The sequence below is a fragment of the Photinus pyralis genome, unplaced genomic scaffold (assembly GCF_008802855.1).
Source record: "Photinus pyralis isolate 1611_PpyrPB1 unplaced genomic scaffold, Ppyr1.3 Ppyr1.4_LG4, whole genome shotgun sequence".
Classification (NCBI taxonomy): domain Eukaryota; kingdom Metazoa; phylum Arthropoda; class Insecta; order Coleoptera; family Lampyridae; genus Photinus; species Photinus pyralis.
The window spans coordinates 6,163,861-6,182,973 of record NW_022170511.1 but is presented as its reverse complement, the minus strand read 5'-3'; the positions used below and the strand labels follow the sequence as shown (position 1 = coordinate 6,182,973).

The following is a 19,113-nucleotide window of genomic DNA, read 5'->3' as shown; positions in this document are numbered from 1 at the left end:
GGTACTATCGGTAATAAATTAATGAGGTAAATGCAAACTGTTTCGATATCGACAAATTCGACACTTACTTTACAAGTTCGATATAAGAAATGCATATGGCCAATTGAAATATATAAAAGCCTGAAAATGATAAGTGTCTGCACTGTAAAATTTGACGTCTTTTGCGAGGTCGATCCATTTCAAAGATCTAATTTTGTAACAGTACAATGGTTTCAAATCGCTAGAGCAATGAAAATATTATATTTGAAAACATATTTGTATAAAAGCTAGACTACGATAAAGGGGCTAGCGGAATCACGCATTTCGCCCATTTTCCAACGAAGTTGGGTCCGTTATTGCAGCTACTTTCTTTGTCCGTCTGTCTGTCCGTCCTCCCGAGCCCTTAACTAATTCTACAGTTTTCAATAATGTAGTTCGTACTTTTTGAATTCGGTAGCATATAGCTCTGGCACGTGGGCCATGAAAAATCTGGACGATTAATGGGCGCAATACCATCTTCCTTATTTATGGAGATAATTTTTAAAATTTTGACCAAAGATGCTTTTAGTAAAAGCAAACGTATCGCATATTGTTAACATAAAATTAATGTGCGCATGCGCAGGATCCGCAATATCAGCTGTCTTATTTATCGAGATATCTTCGAAATTTCACAAATTCTAAACATTGTAGTGCCAACTTCCTTATTTATAAAGATATTTTTTAAAAAATCGAAAACCACAAATGTCATTAGCAAAGGAAAACAAATCGCATATAGCAAAATGCCAACTTTTTTATTTACATTTCTCTTCAAATTTTAACCGTAGACGCCTTTAGTAAAAACTGTCGCATGTAGCATAAATTAAATGTGCGCATGTGGAAACTGCGCAACATCAACTTTCTATTTATGGGGATATTTTAACGGATGTCCCAATTACTTCTTCTGCTCCATCCTATCTCTGGTTAGCCTTTATACATCCTAATTAAATTGGGAGTGGTTTTTCTTATGTAATTATATAAATAAGTGAACTCCAGTTAGTTGTCAGTCAGTAATCCTCTTCTGACTTCTTAACGAAAAGAGTAAAGGGATAAATATGTCAGTTATTACATTCTGAAACGGTTCTTAATTTCTTTAAGGTACATCTTAGCTGTAATAGAATGACACATTAGTAAATGGGGTTTGAGGCGGACAATCCTCTAGCCTCCTAACCTTCAGTCGAAACGGCGGACGTTTGATTCTCGCTAGCAGCCGGCTCAGACTAGATAGCACGAATCTACGATGTGTAATGTAAGTAATGTCGGGTTCTTTTAATGTGTTAGGACATAATTGGGAAGAGAATTGGATAAAACGTAGAACTTTGTGCGTAAGAAAAGATAAGAACAAATAAAGTATATTACGCACACAAGGCGATACCAGGAAAACCTTTTATGGACAAAAAACCTGGCGTAACACACAAATACAAAATAAATCAACTACGACAATGAAATGCAAGTGAAATATACAAGTCAAAGATGGCAAATTGGACAATAGAAATCATAAATCGCATCAAATGCAATTATCAAATTCAAAAAATCAAACACAATAGACATCATAAATGAAAGTGGAAAACCCCTAAACTCTATTCAGTGCAAATCACATCAAATTGCATGTACTTACAGAGAAAACATCAAAATGGCGTGGGTGTACTCAAGCCTCGACTACCATAATTGAACACGAAAAGTATAGATGACACAAAGTAGTATTCGTGTTAAAGTCCCATTATCGCATAAGCAAAGACAGACATGTTAATTAGAGGACCTCATTCTCGTATTGCTTACGCACCATCCGGCAGTGAGCACGAGCAAGAAAGCGAAGAATCGGGCTGTATTAGGTAGGTACTTCCTTCGTGAATGAAATGATTACTCGTACAGAGCAATGCAAATACAATAAACTTGTACTGTAATTGCTTGTATTACAGACCTGGTTCTTTTTAGCAGATTTATGCACATTCATTTGTAAAGAGTAGCTTTTCATTTCACCCATAGAAGAACGCTTGTTAAGGATCCGGTCCCTTTGATCTCACACGCGAACTTTAATAATTTTTTACCTTAATGTGGTTAAGTTTCACCGAGGCGCCTATGTAGTACATCAGAGTTGACCCGGTGACCCAGTTTGACCCTGTGGCCCAGCTTGACCCGGTGACCCATCTGGACCCAGTGACCCATCTTGACCCAGCTTTACTCAGTGACCCATCTTGACCTGGTGCCCCAGTAATTAAATTATTGTTAGGTATCATCCAAAACAATTTCAAGTAACTTTTAATTTAAAAAAAAAACTTCCCCAATAATATTCGCCAACAAGCACGTAGCCCAATTTCATTCAAGAGAACTAATACCTAAAAAATCAAATGCATTTGTTTATAGTTTGTAGTCAAGTAGTAAATGAAAGTATTTAGAGAAAAGATTTATTTGGATTAAGCTAACTAGTAGAAAAGAATTAAATGTGAATGAAACTGGTAAGCCCTGAAGCAAAGAAATGAAGGAGGGAACTGTTTAGAAGTAACATTACTCTAACACAATTCGGGACATGGAAAGTTTTTTACGGCAGTATTAAAGCAAACATCACAGAAATGGCAGTTGTCAAGCAATCGAGTATTATTTTCAACAAACCAGCATTTCATTTATTTCATAATCTGTACACTTGAACTTGACTGCGTTGTTCGATCAAACTAGGTTACTGGGTCGAATTGGGTCCCCGGGTGAAATTGGGTCGCTGGGTCAAACAAGGTCACTGGGTCAAGTTGGGTCACTGGGTCAAGCTGGGTCACTGGGTCGAACTGAAAAGAGTATGACGTGACCCAGCGACCCAGTTTAATTTAGTGACCCAGGTGACCCAGTGACCCAGCCCAACTCTGTAGTACATGCGGAAGTTTATTAACGCTATTTTGATACAAGGATCCATAAGAAGAGATCATTCGACGAGAAGTAGAGATCTTCTCCCCGATGGCACTCAAAACCGACCATCCTGGGGTTGATATCTGTTGCTTTAATCTTTTACTAAACATAACATCGTTATTGCTCTTGGGTGTAAATGGCACATGTAACAAAATTTAATAAATGGCAACAGTTCGCATTTGAGGGTTTGGAATGTGAATCGTAGGGGTCGGGAAATGAATGTAAAGTTTGCGGCGAGGTTTGAGGTAATTCTCAAAGTAATTTTTAAGCTTCTTACCTACAACTGATTATTCCAGCTTTGTCAATGTGTGAAGTAAGATAAAGATATCATTACTTACTAAAATTAACTCGAAAATTAATCTATTGGAGAAGTATTCTAAAATCCTGGTAACTCCAGGGAAACATTCAACTTCTAATGACATTTCGAATTTATATTTAAAAGGATTTTCAGCGTAAAGTTCAAGTTTGTCGAGTTCTTTGTTTTTCTTTATAACCTTTTGATCTTTTTCTGCCTTCTGTTGCGCTCCATTATTGATTTGAGCTTCTTCGACTAAAATACTTCACATAAACAAAAGGAATAAAGGGGATCCAGTCTATGACAAGTCCTTCTACTAAGAACGTACTTCGGCTAATGTAGTTCGCCGTGTGTATCCGAAATAAAAAAAAATAGTCACTATAAATTTGTTCGACTTTACATTCATTTAAGGCCAGAGACGCATTTGAACAACAAAATTTCGCTCATACATAACTTAATCATGTAAATTCACTTTCTCCTTTGTTACAAAAGATTATCCGACGTAGATATTTGACGTTGCTTTTCTTTACTCCACAGTAATTTTCATGGTTTCGTGGATTAACTTAATCTGTATAATTCAATTATAGACGAGATATATAACACACACCCTTCCGTTTGTGTATACTATCCGACCCTCCGTTGAATTATTTTAAGCCGATTACAAGATTTAGACAAAAAACAAGATATGGTAATGGCCGAATGTTGGGAGAATTACATTTTCTAAATGCGCCTGAGAAGATGTCTGCATTTTCTATGTATCTTCCAAATTAGTTTTTCCGAGACACTTTTGAGGGTAGGCACAAGGAAAGTTATTAAGGGAGCGGATGGGAAAGTTAAAAAAGTTAGAATTTTAGATACGTGTACGTTTTGACAATGGAGCGGGTGGGTTCTAATATTGTTTTCTGTTTCAATCAGAACTTAGAAGTGTAATTAGGTTTACTGTTGGTTTACAAATTAAATTGTCCAAGTAATCCTCTGTATAAAAACCGAAAATTAAAAGTTCACATTGCCCCATATGGAATTGTGGATCGTGTGAACTTATTAAGATAATAAAATCCGTGCGGGGTTGTAAAGTGAACGCACTAGATTTAATGTAGTCTAGACACTTTATTACATAAGTAAACGGTCGCTTTCAGTTTAATATTGCTTGCAAATTAGCATAAAATATAATTGTATCCTTTATCTAGCGGGATGTTAATTTGTCAGTGGAGAATTGAGGGTAGGAAATTCAACGAAAAGTCAAAATGTTCGCATGATAAGGTCAAAGCACCCCGTCGCATTTGAAGATACGGAAAATGTAGGGCAAAGCACTTCAAACGTTTAATTTTGCTTTTTGATGTATATACAAATATATCATTTCGCTCAAGCTATTTTAGTATCGTTTGAAACTACCCCAAATGTAAATACTATTAAAATTTTGTTTACTTATCTTTTTCCTCTTCCGGTGCCTATATTTATTATTATTATTTATTTATTATTATCCCTCTCTTGTTTTGGGCCCTCAACAGGCATGCGCCCAATTACAGAGTGACCCGCATAATGCTATTTAGAGGTGCCTCTGCAGAAGGTCTTAAGTTGGTCTATACTACTCCGGCATTTACCTTACGAATGAGGAAAACCTAATTCGGAGTAGCCGGTAGAATGCTCGGAACTGGTCTAAGGTAATTTCCATCTCCGCCACAGATGAAAAATTCACCTCAACCCAGGTTCGAACACCCGACCTCCAGATTTATAACCCAATGCTCTACCACTGAGCCATAAATCCGATTCATTTGTTGGAGTGATCGTTCACGTGGTAATTAGAAAAAGACTATTTATATGAATTTCGTTTGGCTTTTTAATCTAATTCGGTTTTAAACACAATAAGAATGGCACCATAATAAAATATAACGGCAAAAAATACACACCACCCCTTAATTTAGTATGTCTTATTTCATCCATTGACTCACTTACGCATTGCTCTTCACCTTCACTTTACTTATATGCATTAATTCCTATCTTATATTTCTTTGTTATAATGATCAACCGTGCAATAAATAAATAAATAAAAAGGTTATTGGTTTTTTCTTAACACCCGCATTTCCATAGGCCAGCGGTTATTACTTGTCCGGAAAAGAACTTGTGTAGACACAAGCCATTGAAACACCTTTTCGCGGTTATATTGATTAAATTTGCATCGATTTCGATCAGTAAAAAAGTCATCAATTAGTTTTCTTAACAGGCGCATTTCCATGGAAAATCTAATACGGACACAAGCTATTGGAAACACCGTATGATACATTTCTATATTTTCTTTCAAATTTTGCGTAATTTGGGAAAAATATATTTGATACATTTTTGAAATATTCGAAATTTCTTACATATTTCGACACTTAAGACCCATTTCTGAAACATTTCCCTCGTATTTTCATCACCAAGTAGTAAGTACTGAAATATTTCTTAATTTGTCTAAATATTTCACTTTTAAAATTTTCGACGCGCTTCTGAAATATTTCCAAAGTTCTTTAGAAATTCTTACAACATTTTCCTAATATTTCCAACATTTTTATAATCTCGCACAAATTTAAATAGCTTATGAAACGTTTCCAATATTTCCCAAGCACATTGAAACATATTCTGAAGCATTTGCAAAATTCTTTAAATCTAAAAGAATTTCTGAAACATTTATAACAATATATGTGACAAAATATTTCCAAAATTTCAAAAAAGATGTGGCAAAATTTTTGAATTTCTTCATGCTTCATTTGAAATATTTTTTTATTTCCAAATCATCTCAAAATTAATGACACATGCCCAACATTTTTTAAAGTTAAACGTAATAAATTTGGTTAAAGTTCTTCTTAAAAAAATTCCAAAATGCCTACAGGTTTTGACACTTTTAAAACGTGATAAAAATTTCTTTCCTACTTACTACCATTTCTGAAAAATTTCTGAGGCATTTTCTCCAATTTTTAAAATTCTTCAACTTCTTAAATGTATGTAAATATTCAAGTATTCAACATTTTTTGAAAATTTTGATATATTTCCAAAATTTCCTACACATTTTGTAAACATGTATGAAACATCGACATTTGTTGTATATGCGGAGCCAAATCCTCTACATCAATTTACCACTCAAACATTTGAGCCCGAGCTTAGGGTTCGTTTGATGATAAATTTTCAAAATTTCAAACTTATCGCGGGTCGGATGCCGCAATGCAATTTGTTAATATGATACAAAACGAAGTTAACAGTAGAAGATCAAAATTACGATAGTTCACTCATCTAATGGATTTATGAGAAGCCTTTTTGCGCAGGGGACTGATAAGTTTTGGATCATGACCATATTAGTGGGCTCTTTGGGGGAAAAAGTCATAGTACTTGTAATTTGCAGCTCCAAAGTCGAAATTTTATACCCATATTTTTTCACAACTTGACGGGTACGATGCCCACATGTTTGTTAAATCTTATCATCATAAACAGAATTATCTCGTAGCTAAGATGCTGACACTATAATAAGGTCGGAACGGCCTCCTTACAATGATATGGAGAAAATAATCTGAAAGCGCTGCAGATTGGAACTTTCCGACGGTAAAAAGTTCTTTCGCGAAATCTCAAGTTTTAGAGTGTAGTTCTTTAACATTCTTCTAACGAACGAAGCCCTTAAAATTTCTTTGTAAAACTAAACCCTCTATCCCTTCTACAATAATGAATGCCTACAAAATGGCTTATTATTAACATGCACTGCTCTACCTTTAGCAATATCAAAATCTCAATGACTGGATTCCCATATAAATACAATAGAGAATTCGAATTTGCCGGGAACATGTGATATAAAAATAATGAAAAATATTGTAAACAACGGCAACATGAAAAATATGCTTACCTAGATTAAGGTAGGCAAAGGCTCAATTCACGTAAATGCGTTTAGATAAATAATTTCGGCAACTTGTCTCAGGAATTTCATAAAATGTCAACATCTTTCGCAAAGTCAGTACCTTTCATTCCCACGACAAAAGCCAAAGTGACATTTCCTCAATCCCAATGGCACCAAGTCACATTCTCTATTCACACACTGAATGCGCACTCAGTCAGCCACTCCTATGGGTACATTTATCGAGAAACGGAACGTTACAAAACGTATCGACGGTCTATGCCTACCTCACAATGGCGCACCACTAGATGAAGGTACAAAGAAATTCTAATTTTCACGAAATTTGGCTTCTGGGGATGCAAATACGTAATAGTTCTACACACTAATCCACACTTAATCTCGGGAACTGAAGCAAAATCCAAACAAATGACCGTTTAACCGACTCTCAGAAGGGGGAAGGATTAAAGGAGGAAACGTAGGATATTGGTCAATGGTCAATTGGTCATCACTAAAACGTTGAGATAGTTGGAAAAATAGTTATTCTGCTAGATATCTATTAACGAAATCATTAGATAGGATAAGATTCATAGTTCATTGTTAATAAATCCCTACATGTATACATGAGCTACCTCTTCTATACCAACTTTATGTTGTAATACTTGAGATTTCGTATTTATGATTTTTATGCTTAAAAATGGAGGAAGTAGAACTTGCGGTTATTTGTATCGTATATCACGCGTTTCAATGCGAACAATAACTGCGTAAAGTGACACCATGTCGTTAACATATTCCAAATTAAAAGTTTTCTGTAGCGGTGTACATTTCACGACTCTCAAGTTTGTTATTACGCTCAACCTTAATACGATCAAAGCCATGATTTATATTAAAGATAATCAACTTGAGAGGTCTCATGAATGTAAATAAATTCTCATCATATTTTTATGTTTTGAGAAGATGAAAAATCGAACGTGTCCTACGGTGAATTCAGATTAGAAATTATTAAAATATGATTGAAGGCGTCTGCGGGTTTAAATAAGATTCTTTTAATCTTTTCACGATCCGGATTGGGTAAATTAGCTGTAATCGTGGAATCATAATCCTAGTAGAATTTCGAACTATTTTCGAGTCAATTTCAATGCGTTCCATAATTAACTGGGGGCTAATTGTTGGCCAGAACTCAATTTATTATTTAGGTGCGACACAGTAACTGTTTATCTGCGATCATCCCCAATTAATGATTTAACTACCGGGCGGGCTACCGCCCCGAGTTAGCGCTGAAAGGTGTAGCTTACGTTCCTCATGGTAATTCTTCATTGATGAGGAATTTCTCACACACACTGGTGGTCGATACTCTGTAATCTCTTATGGTTTGTAATTATCAGTATATTGGCCCATTAGTAAATTGTAATAATTCATTTTTTAGGCATTTACTATACAGTGAGTTTAATTGCGTATTTAATTGTTTCAGAAAACGGTTTGTTAAGCTACGAAAATCCCAATTACCACCTGGATCCCTCCCGGCTCGACGATGCGCTTAATTCAAACACCGACGAATTGTACGAGGAGTTGTATCAGGAACTGGATGACATTTGCAATATGGGAACTGGGATGAAAGCGCCCCTATCGAGTGGTCCCGGACGCAAAGGTTATGCATCTCTTGATATTGGTTCAATGGGAGTTGATATAACGACCGGACCTGTCACCAATATAGATTCTTCAAATTATACGGATAACCGAAGGTAAAGCTCTCGATTTAGACGCTAATTTGATACAATTATTCTTAAGAGTCGGCGGGCGTGTGCTTCAGATATTGTATTCTTTTGAGCATATTTTTAAGATGGCGCGGTATAAACGATACTTATCCCATATTAAAACGAAATTCGTGCATAAAATATGGCTACTATTACATTATCGCAGCGATCAATCTTACATTATTGCTTTCACAGTAAAAGATTTTTAATTTTTATGCTTCGGGCCGAAGCACACGGCCGTAGAGTTTGAAAACGTAAAATGTTGATTATCGCGTTACGGCACGAAAATCTGTAGAAAAGGTGGAAAACATCCAACCAAGCTGTTCGAGCTTTTTTAAATAATCGCTTTTACAAATATTCAGTTGCATTTGGTTCGTTAAAGACTTTCTAATTCTTAGACATACAGGGTGTTACATATACGAATGTAAGGGAGGGGTAAATAGTATTTTACATTATTAGCCAGGTATGAGGTAAGTGAGTTTTTACTGGCGATAGGAGAAGTTGACTGGCGAGCCGTTAGGCGAGCCTGTCATCTCCTAGAGCCAGTAAAAACTATTACCTGGCGTATAATGTACAATATTTTATTTGTTACTCATTTGTAAACGTAAATAATTAGTTCTTAAATTGATCTTGAAGAAATGTCTAAAATATCATGTTATCCATGTAACAGAGACTTCGCATTAATTCTGGCCAATGAAATTACTAGATTACTAACTTGTAAAATTTTTACAGGTCTGCTGTCAGTTTTACAAGTCTGCTGTCAGTTTTACAAGTCAGTAGCGTTTAAACATGACGTTTACCCGTTTGTGTTTTGTCTTGTTAATCAACGTTTACAACTGAGTAACAAATAAAAATGTTTACTTCTGTGGAAACTATATCCAAAGATCTCGGCACAGCCCATAGTCCATCTTTCTATAACGCTTTAAAACCATACCTCTCTATTTTTTTTACATAATATGTAGTTATAAACCGATTTTGGATCATGTATAATTGTACCTTTTACGAACGGAGGAGTACCTTAAGTCTGGAGTGTTTTGAACGTTTTCGGTTTTCACAAACGCTGCACAAAAGTAATACTAGTCTTCAAATGTTAAAAATAGCAACGTCATACTCAGAGTGCAACGAACTTTGTCATTTGTGTAGTTCGCACACAGTGGGCGAACTTTTAAAATAAACGATGCAAATTCATAGTGCGTTTTCTATTTATCTAAACGTCCATTTCGGATAAGAACAACTGGAATTCCCATCTCGTACGCCCCTTCGATACGTTAGAAATGACAACTGTTTTTAATTAATTACCATCGGAAAAATAAGGGCCTTTGTCAGACTTCAAATTTTTTAAGAGCGCACCTAACGGGTGTAATCTCGACTTAATCGGCGGTTGTGATCTGTAACCCATTCAAGTTATTACAGTTAATTATACTTATCTAAATAGCCGGAATGAAATCTTCAAATTGGGTAGTCCAGCAATACCCTTTTGTTCCTTGGAATGTTAGGTTAAGCAGCGCAATCAGTTATTACGTTTCTGCACGACCTTGCCGGCTTCAATTCTGGATTTTCGTATACCATTAGAAAACTTCGAAAAGCAAGGAGTGCAACTCATTTCGGTCCGCAATCCTAAAACAAACAAAACTCCGGGAGGGGTAAAACAGGACGGAAGTCTAACTACGACATAGGGTTGTTAAATTTACACCTGCTACCTCATCGATCCGGTTTTAAATCCTTCACGTGAACTCTTGGAATTTTTGTTCGTTCAGCCGGATGCTTGAACGCGAATACTACGGGGGATTCCACTTTGTGGATCACATACAGGCGGGAATACTTCGCAGCGGCTTTGGACCGTGGACTTCTGCTGGGTGAAAAGCTGCGCCAATCCCTGTGTTGGAGGCATCGGTTTGTAAGACGAACGGTCGGTCAAATTCAGGACAAGCCAGAATCGGTGCGTTGGTTAAACGGTTCTAGAAAGTTTGGAAAGCTTGATTTTGATCTTCGTCCCAACTCCATTTTGGTGTTTTGGTAGAAGTTTGGTCCATAGAGCTACAATGTTTGAAAAGTTCGAGACAAAACGGTGATACCGAGATGGTAGCATACCCCAAGAAATCTTCTAACGGCTTTGGTATTATGCGGGGGCAGTAACTGTTCTATGGCGGCTACTTTTTATTTTATTTCATCAGAGACGTAAAGTAAAAAAAATACTTTCTCATGTCACTATTTAAGCTTTACAAGACGGCGGTGAGAAATTTTTAATATCAATTTTCTTTTCTGAGAAATCATCAACTTTATTTTTTTATATGGCCCGGAAAAAAATAAATACTGTGTTGAGTGACACTTTTTATTACGAGTACAACGATGTACAGCATACAAAAAAAAGTTGGCAACTCTGTGGGTTTCATCAAAACGGTGCCTCTGCCCACAACTCCGTAATCGTGCGAGAATACCTCTCGGAGAAAAGAAAGTGAGAAAGTGTTTCTATTTTGCTGTATCTGTTCAAATAACATCAGAAAAATACTCCATAGTCCATAGTTTCAAAGAATTATATTACAAATTTGTATTTAAACACCTGGCATAACCCTGGGTATCAACAGAAAAATTTAGCATAAGAAATCTTATCTAGGTCCTCATTTGGGCTCGATTAAACACAACATATAGCATTTACAGATGAAATAAATGAAGCACAAACACCAAACGATGATACTTTAAAACTTCAAAATTTCGATTTTGGCGACACGGGGTTCGTTGTAATATTGGCTCTTTGATGGTGGAAAAACTCCCTTTAACGAGTGAAAAGCTTCACGTATGCAGTAAACACAATACCCCGACTAATTGAACTTCACTTCTTTAATTGTACTTAAAACATTCACTTTTAGGCTCAATAAAAATTTGTTAAGGGCATAATGCTATAAAAAATACAATGTATTCTCAGAGTACCTCCCTAATTCTGTTTTATGTTAATCGGAAGGTGTCAGTCATTTATTATTTATGCAAACAATGTCCATCCGTAATTAGGATAGGGACCAGAGTGGGTTATTCGCCGTGCATTGCAATTTCGCAATCCTTTGGTGTAGAGCTATAGGTAATGTCGATCTAAGAAACTACAAACAAGAGAAAACCCAAATAGCATATTTTTCTTCGAAGGCTGATAGTTTCATTATTATGAAAAATGTGAAAAAAATGAACTAAGAAGTTTTGTATATTTTGACCTAGAAATCAGTGGTGTGGAAATCATTTTTAATTCCACTAGTTTTTGAGAAATTAATTTTCTTTTCATGAGCTTTGCTACGACTGTTTTCCATACAAAACAAATATAACTTTTGCTATTTTACTGTTAATTACCAAACCTTCGTTTACGGATAATTCACTATCATAATTACGCCACTCGTTTAATTGTGCGTGGATAATTTTATTATTCTACACTGCTCTCCATTTTGTTGCCTCTCTGATCACTATTCAGTATATCGTACTAACGGTACTCTAATTTTAATGAATACTCTTACTTTTCGAACCCGCTGACCTTAAGTGCCTTTCTTTTCTGGGTTCTTAAGGAGGTGAAATCATCTTAGTGACACTGTACTTATTGTTCTGTTATGCCTTATTAATTTTAATTATGCTCAAATACAACCCTCGTCAACCATTTTCACGCATACAATTCTTAATTGACAAACAGTATTGGACTAATTTGACATCATGGCGAAAATTTACACCCTGCGTTATATTAAATTGAACGAAGGGGATCAAATATTTTAGGCGGGCAATAAACAAAGCACCTTGCCTTTGGCATTGCAAATCTTTAATCATTTAAAATTCAGTTAAAGAAACTCGATGCTTAACTAACTTCAAATAACCGAGTACTTCAAACCTTCATTGGGGCTGCAGGTGTGTAATTATCGTGCCATTATTGACGTGCACCGTCAAAAGTTCTCACATCGAGAAAGTTTTGCGAAAGCGCATTTCGCATTGATATTCGCACATTAACGAATGTTGCTCTAATTGGAAGCATTCTGTGCCACATTTAGCATGTTTAAGGGATGCTATTAGGGAGGTATCGCGTGAAATATTGCCTTACTTTACTTCTTGGCGAATTTGAATCGCTCGCCGTCTCTCTAATGCCGCAATTAATTTTGATACATATAAAATGGACATTAATTCCTTCGGTACCTGCATTTCGGAGCAATTCGAAAAAGTGCGGCCGCCTTTCATTCAATTTGATCGTTGAATGTAGGTTGTTTGACATTCTCATCTATCCGAAGTTTCCATATCCGAGCATTTTCAATTCATATGGTAGGCCATATTGATCCAATCTCCCCTATTCGATTTATTTACTATGCATAATGTTGGCGGGCATTTCCAAGTAAACGCTGGAAGACGAATACATTAATTTGAAAGTTATATACACAGTGCATAAATAATTTCGCTTAGCGTATTTCGTAATTGAACGAGTAAAAGATGTCAAAGGTATGTATGATTAACTACATCTCACACATGTAATTAGGATGTTACTGACAAGTTAATTTAATGAAAATTCCATCTGTGTGATGTTCCCTAACATTATTACGTAGGGGCGTCTTAGTTAAGCGACTGATAAGAGAAGCGCGAGGATTTTAATTAAACGAAAATAGTTGTTTCTAAACATAATCACTTATCATTTGCTTAGATCGTTATACTGCGAGTACCTACAATGTTTATTGCATTGCCACTCGAAAAATAATGGAGCAAACACGTATGTCTTAATCACTAGAAGAATCTCATCAATTTTTTAGCGCATTTTTCAACGGAAGTGCCAAATTCTATTGATCGAAATTTGGTATTTGGGGTGTTTAACATGAAGATTTGGGAAAAGATTCCAACTGCAGTTTTCAACCACAAAAATGGTAGTTTTCTTATGGCCAAATGATTCAAATTTTAAAATTTTTTTCAAAAAATCTTACCTAAACGGCAGTGCGAAAAAAACTACGATTTCTGTGGAACCGCTTGGCCACTGTCATTCAACTGCTCGGATTGGTTTGAGAGTTTGCGGTACCCGCCTTGCAAACTTATTTTTAGTGCACTTTTTAGTTTTTTGGGTATTTTGTAACTACTTTTCACGAAATTGTACTAGACACCTGATATTTTTCATGGCGCCTCAAACTCTATCGGGATTTCTGTCCTATAGCGCGAGTACTTGCATGACGACCCCCTCGTGCGTCTTTCCGTTCTTGAAGAAAAAGCAATCCACTGTCTTAGAGGTCGGTTGCGGAGATCCTCTTGGATTAAAGCAACAGACCAATATTTCCGTCATAATAAAGAAATCGTCCCTGCTCCTGTAGGAAACACACTAACGTCGCTGGGGTGTTACACAAACCAAGCGCATTGTCGTAAATTGCCCTAAACCTGATCCTATGCTAAACGCTGTCTTCTCGCGATGTTCAGGATCAAGACCAACTGGCCAGTAGCCGCTTTTCATATCTATGGTGGAAAACCGGTAAGTGTATCTAACGTGTCATCTTTCCGGGCAAAGCTGTCTTTCTTTGTATGGTTGTTCAGTTGCCTATAATCTACGCAAAACCTTGCGCTGCCGTCTTTCTTCTTCACTAGTACCACCGATGAGGTCCAACTCCAAGGGCTGCTGGATGGTTAAATTGTTCCATCTCTAGACATGTCGCCGATGATCTCCTCGGCTTCGTCGCGTTTGGCCCGTGGTAGTTTTCTGGGATTGGCATCTCCCATATTTATTTTATGAGCAAACACATCTTGGTACTGGCAAATTAACCCTTTAGCCTTGTCCTTTTGGCTTGACAAATTTTTGCATGCGGCAGTGATTCAGGGTTGAAGGTTTTCTGAGTACTCCAACGTGTCGTAATTCTTGGCCGTATTTTCACAGCATACTCCTTCAGCTACTGGGGCACATCTCCCAATCTTGGTGCCCTTTTTATCACCTACTCGAACGTTAGTATGGGAGGTATTGCATTAGGGTAAAAAATAACCCCCCCCCCAACTTTTTTGACAGAAATACACGTTTTGAAGCACCAGGAAACCAAATCAATCAAAATCTCCATGATATCGGTCTGTCGGTCCGTCTGTATTCTCATTTCCAGCTGAACCAATTGGGACCAAAATGTGGTACACATATTCTTAGACATAAAAGGAATAGCTGAAAAGCTTTTGGGCAGAATCGCCTATACACAAGTGTATCAAACTCTCAATTCCGGCTAAACGGCCGAGCCGATTGAAACCAAATTTGGTACACATATTCATAGACAAATTTGCTGTGGCTAGCCCAGATACCACCTGCGCATGCACCATTCTGCCCTTTTATACCTATGAATAGAACCAAATTTGGTTCCAATCGGTTCAGCCGTTTAGCCGGAAATGAGAGTTTGACGCATTTGCGTATGCGCGATTCTACCCAAAAGTACAGACAGACCGACAGACCAACATCATCGAGATTTTGATTGATTCGGATTCCTGGTGCTTTGGAGGTGGAACAGCAAGGAGATCTTGTGTTATCACAGACGACACCTCACATTGTTTTGCATTCTTCAGTCATTAACATAAATCGTTTTCAGCTTTCATTTCACTTTCCATATGAATGTTATTTTGGACACTCTGTATCTAATTTTGGATACCATGTATTTCATTTAGAACACAATGTATCTCATTTTGGACACTCTGTATCTCATCTTCAATCATTGCCCAGCTTCGATTTTGGCTTCCATTTCAGCTTGACCGGCTTTTTGCATGAACTGAAACAACTATTCCATTTTTTCTGACGCAGTTCCGGTCACTACTGGCATAAACTCACTACTTGTGCACTAAACACAACCTCACACCTGTTGGTCTAGAATGTTCTTAGAACGGGTAGGAATGTTCTAGAATAAACACGTCATTTTTCCCGGAAGGATCGCGTTACATTCACCTTCGCTCTTTATCGCGGATGACTAATCTTTTATTGCGCCTCGATTTCTATCGGGATTCTGGAATATTCGCTACATTATCGTATCTTACTTTCCATGTAAGATAGAAAAAAGGTAAAAACCGCCTAATTTACATAGAATCCAGTGGCGCAGTACACCCTGTATATCTGTATGTCTAAATTTGTTCGCGTTCTTTTCCTGATGACATCGATGTAATGCAACCATATTTTTTACCTGTTAGCCATGAACCAAAATTTGTTTACGGTTATTAAATAGTAGGCAATTGATTCATCGAGATTTTTTTTATTGTATACAATGTAACTTAGGCATCCGATACCTATCAATAAAAATGGCCTACGATAGAAACAATTTGAAAATATGATATACTATAATATACAATTATATAAAAAATATACCTAATTTAGAAATGATCCATACAAAAGTTACTTTTAATTGACTTATAATTTGAATTAAGTCTGTAACATTTTGACTTCTGTTATAAAAAGTAATACGAAAGACGGATGGTGGTGGGATAAATATTAGATTGCTTTGATTAGTTAAAAAAATATACAATACTCTACTTATCTTTTGAATTAAAAAAGAAATTTAATTAAAATAATATACATTATAGGTAGGTACGTTCTTTCAGAATATCTTTAATTTTCCTCCAAAGGCGTAGAATTTTTTAATACGATTTTAAGGGTAGGTTTTCCGCATCATTTTAATAGTTTTCGCTAGTGTTTGAATTAAATATTAACAGAGTAACATTTGCAACTACCCTATGAAACAAGCCTGACAGGCGATGGTGCTTAAAGACAAATCATTTTATTTCTTTAGGAAAAAACAAAATCTTGGTCTTGATAAGAACTGATGCTGGTATTCATAATTATTTCGCCTACACTTTTTTGGAGGAAAGATACTCCTTTTCTGCACATTTGTACTTGTTTTGGTTACGATTTACCAATATCGTCGTGGGCAAAACCTGGTCGAATGCATAAATTGTGAACATAACAATTTGGCTGTGCATAAATGGCATCAAAACTCAAAAGTAAAGATAATTGTTACCTAATTATTCTCTAAAGCACAGTTATAATATAACACATACATTATAAGAAATTTGCCTTTTAAATATATTACCCAATATTCCTTTGTTTCAGTCAGTCATGCCATAGAAAAACTGCACGAGGAATCTGTCCTTGTTCGAATAGGATTTTAAATGAATTCCAATAATCACCGGGAAAGCATTTATTATTATTAAGATACCAGCGATTGATTTCCCAATTCCGACAAATACCGACAGTTTGTGCAAGTTGCCGGGAATTTCTTAATCGATTCTATTACAAATTTCATTATAATAAAATTGGGTAAGATGACGTTCTTTTCATTTTCGTTATAAGCGAGAAGCGTAACGCATAACGTGATTTACGCTCAGTTACCATTATAGAACAATACAGGATCGATTTTTTTACTCTGCACAACGGTATAATTATAATTACAACGGTTATTAAACGCAGCCTTCAAAAATTTTGAAAATTACAACTTCCCATTTTACCGTAAGCGTAACGCACCATAGTAACATTGGCGTTAATTTACATCGCATCAAATCCTCAAATTATTCTATTAAATTAGATCCCGTAAAGAATGAAGTTACCGTGCAAGTTATTCAATTGAAATGCACGAGACACAACCGTGGCATAAATTTCAGAAACGAAAATGTGTGATGTACACCAAGGGTTGCAAATTCGAAGTGCATCAATTTCGTTTTGAAATTCAATTTCGTACGTACCCAATCTATATTAAAACAGGAAGCTTTGAGATAGAGGTCTCAGTTACGTCCCAGAGAAGCACACCGAATTGACCCGTGTTTGATTTGTGTCATTTCTCCCTTTGAAAATATTATCGAACTGTCGAGGTGATATAAATAAATAAAATGCTAACATCGTGGCACTTTGTACTTGCACAGAAAGTATGGTTCAATTGGTAAGTTAGGGGGTTCATACATCTTCAAGCGCATTACGTCCGCTTTATTTAATACAGAAAGACAGTAAAGCTAAGACATCTAATATTAATGGATACACGTGCCTTATACCACTTTCCAAAGGGATCCTTCTAAGTAACGGTAAATTATTTATCAACACGTCAGCGTAAATCAATAAAATAAAAGCCGGGTTGTATTCCGAATTGCGGCTCTTGAAGTTTGTCGTTGTAAAAGCTTAAAAAGTGATAAACCACATTTTTAGCGCATTTCCACAAAAATAAAAAAAAATGCGCTATTGTGGCCCCTTTGTCCGTCCGTCCGTCCGCTCGTTTTGCGACGCTACTAGTTCTTTATCTTAAGAGCTATTGTTCTACTTTTTTCGCTATTTGGTTCGTTATGGTGTCGAGTCTTGTACCAAGGAAGGAATTTTTTCTGTACCGCTTACAAAAAAAGTTATTGTAAAAAAAACAAAAAACCGTTTTTTACATGTTCCATAATTTTACACTTTTGCCGTTTATTAACGATCCTAGAGATCGTTTATAATTTTGCATTGCTATCTGTCGCCTGCCGGTTGGTCTGTCCGTCTGTTCCTTTGTCTGTCTGTCCATCTATCTGTCCGTGTGAACGATAACTTTGTTTAGAAATGTTCGATCGCTTTTACATCTCCGTTAGTTATGAACTGAATTGCATGAAATTCAATATGGGCATAGCTTTAGCCATATAATACGCAATGCCAAAAGTTGAATCGAATCGATTCAAAATTCACAGTGCCCTTTTCGCATCTCGACCATTTATAAACCGAATTGCAAACTTTTTTACTTATTAAAGTATTTGAATGAAATTTGATACATAGGCACTTGGAATAAAGGAAAATCAAACGCCAATTTCAACATTTGGTTTTGCGCATGCGCAACTTTTTTATTTATGGAAGAATTTAAATGAAATTTGATACATAGGCACATGGAATAAAGGAAAATCAAACGCCAGTTTTCAAAATTTGGTTTTGCGCATGCGCAGTGCCAATTTTTTTATTTATGGAAGAATTTAAACGAAATTTGATACATAGGCACTTGGAATAAAGGATCATCGAGCGCCAGTCTCAAAATTTTCTTTTGCGCATGCGCAGCGCCAACTTTTTTATCTATGGCACCATTTAAGTGAAATTTGATACTTAGGCGCTTGGAACAAAGGAAAATCTAACATTAGTTTTAAAATTTAGGTTTGCGCAGGCGCAGTTCCAACTTTCTTATTTAGAAAAGCATTGAAATGAAATTCTTCTCATAAACTGAACTTGAAGAAGCACGGAAAAAATGGATTGCCCATGTGCAACGCTATCTTTCATATTTGTGGCCGTATTTTTACGATTTTAACAGAAGTTGCATCTTACAAATGGGAAATGAATGCAAGTGGAAATGCGCTTTATGTAAATCGTTTAC

The 19,113-nt window shown here is 36.2% G+C and overlaps 1 protein-coding gene across 1 annotated transcript in view; it reads left to right on the top strand.

Annotated features, from left to right (window-relative positions):
- LOC116168016 overlaps window positions 1-19,113 on the top strand; it is a 63,949-nt gene that overhangs the window by 26,714 nt on the left and 18,122 nt on the right. The window contains exons 2-3 of the mRNA XM_031483658.1: window positions 8,527-8,797; window positions 10,622-10,748. Coding sequence (XP_031339518.1) covers window positions 8,527-8,797; window positions 10,622-10,748 — 398 coding nt within the window. The remainder of the gene's footprint in view (window positions 1-8,526; window positions 8,798-10,621; window positions 10,749-19,113) is intronic.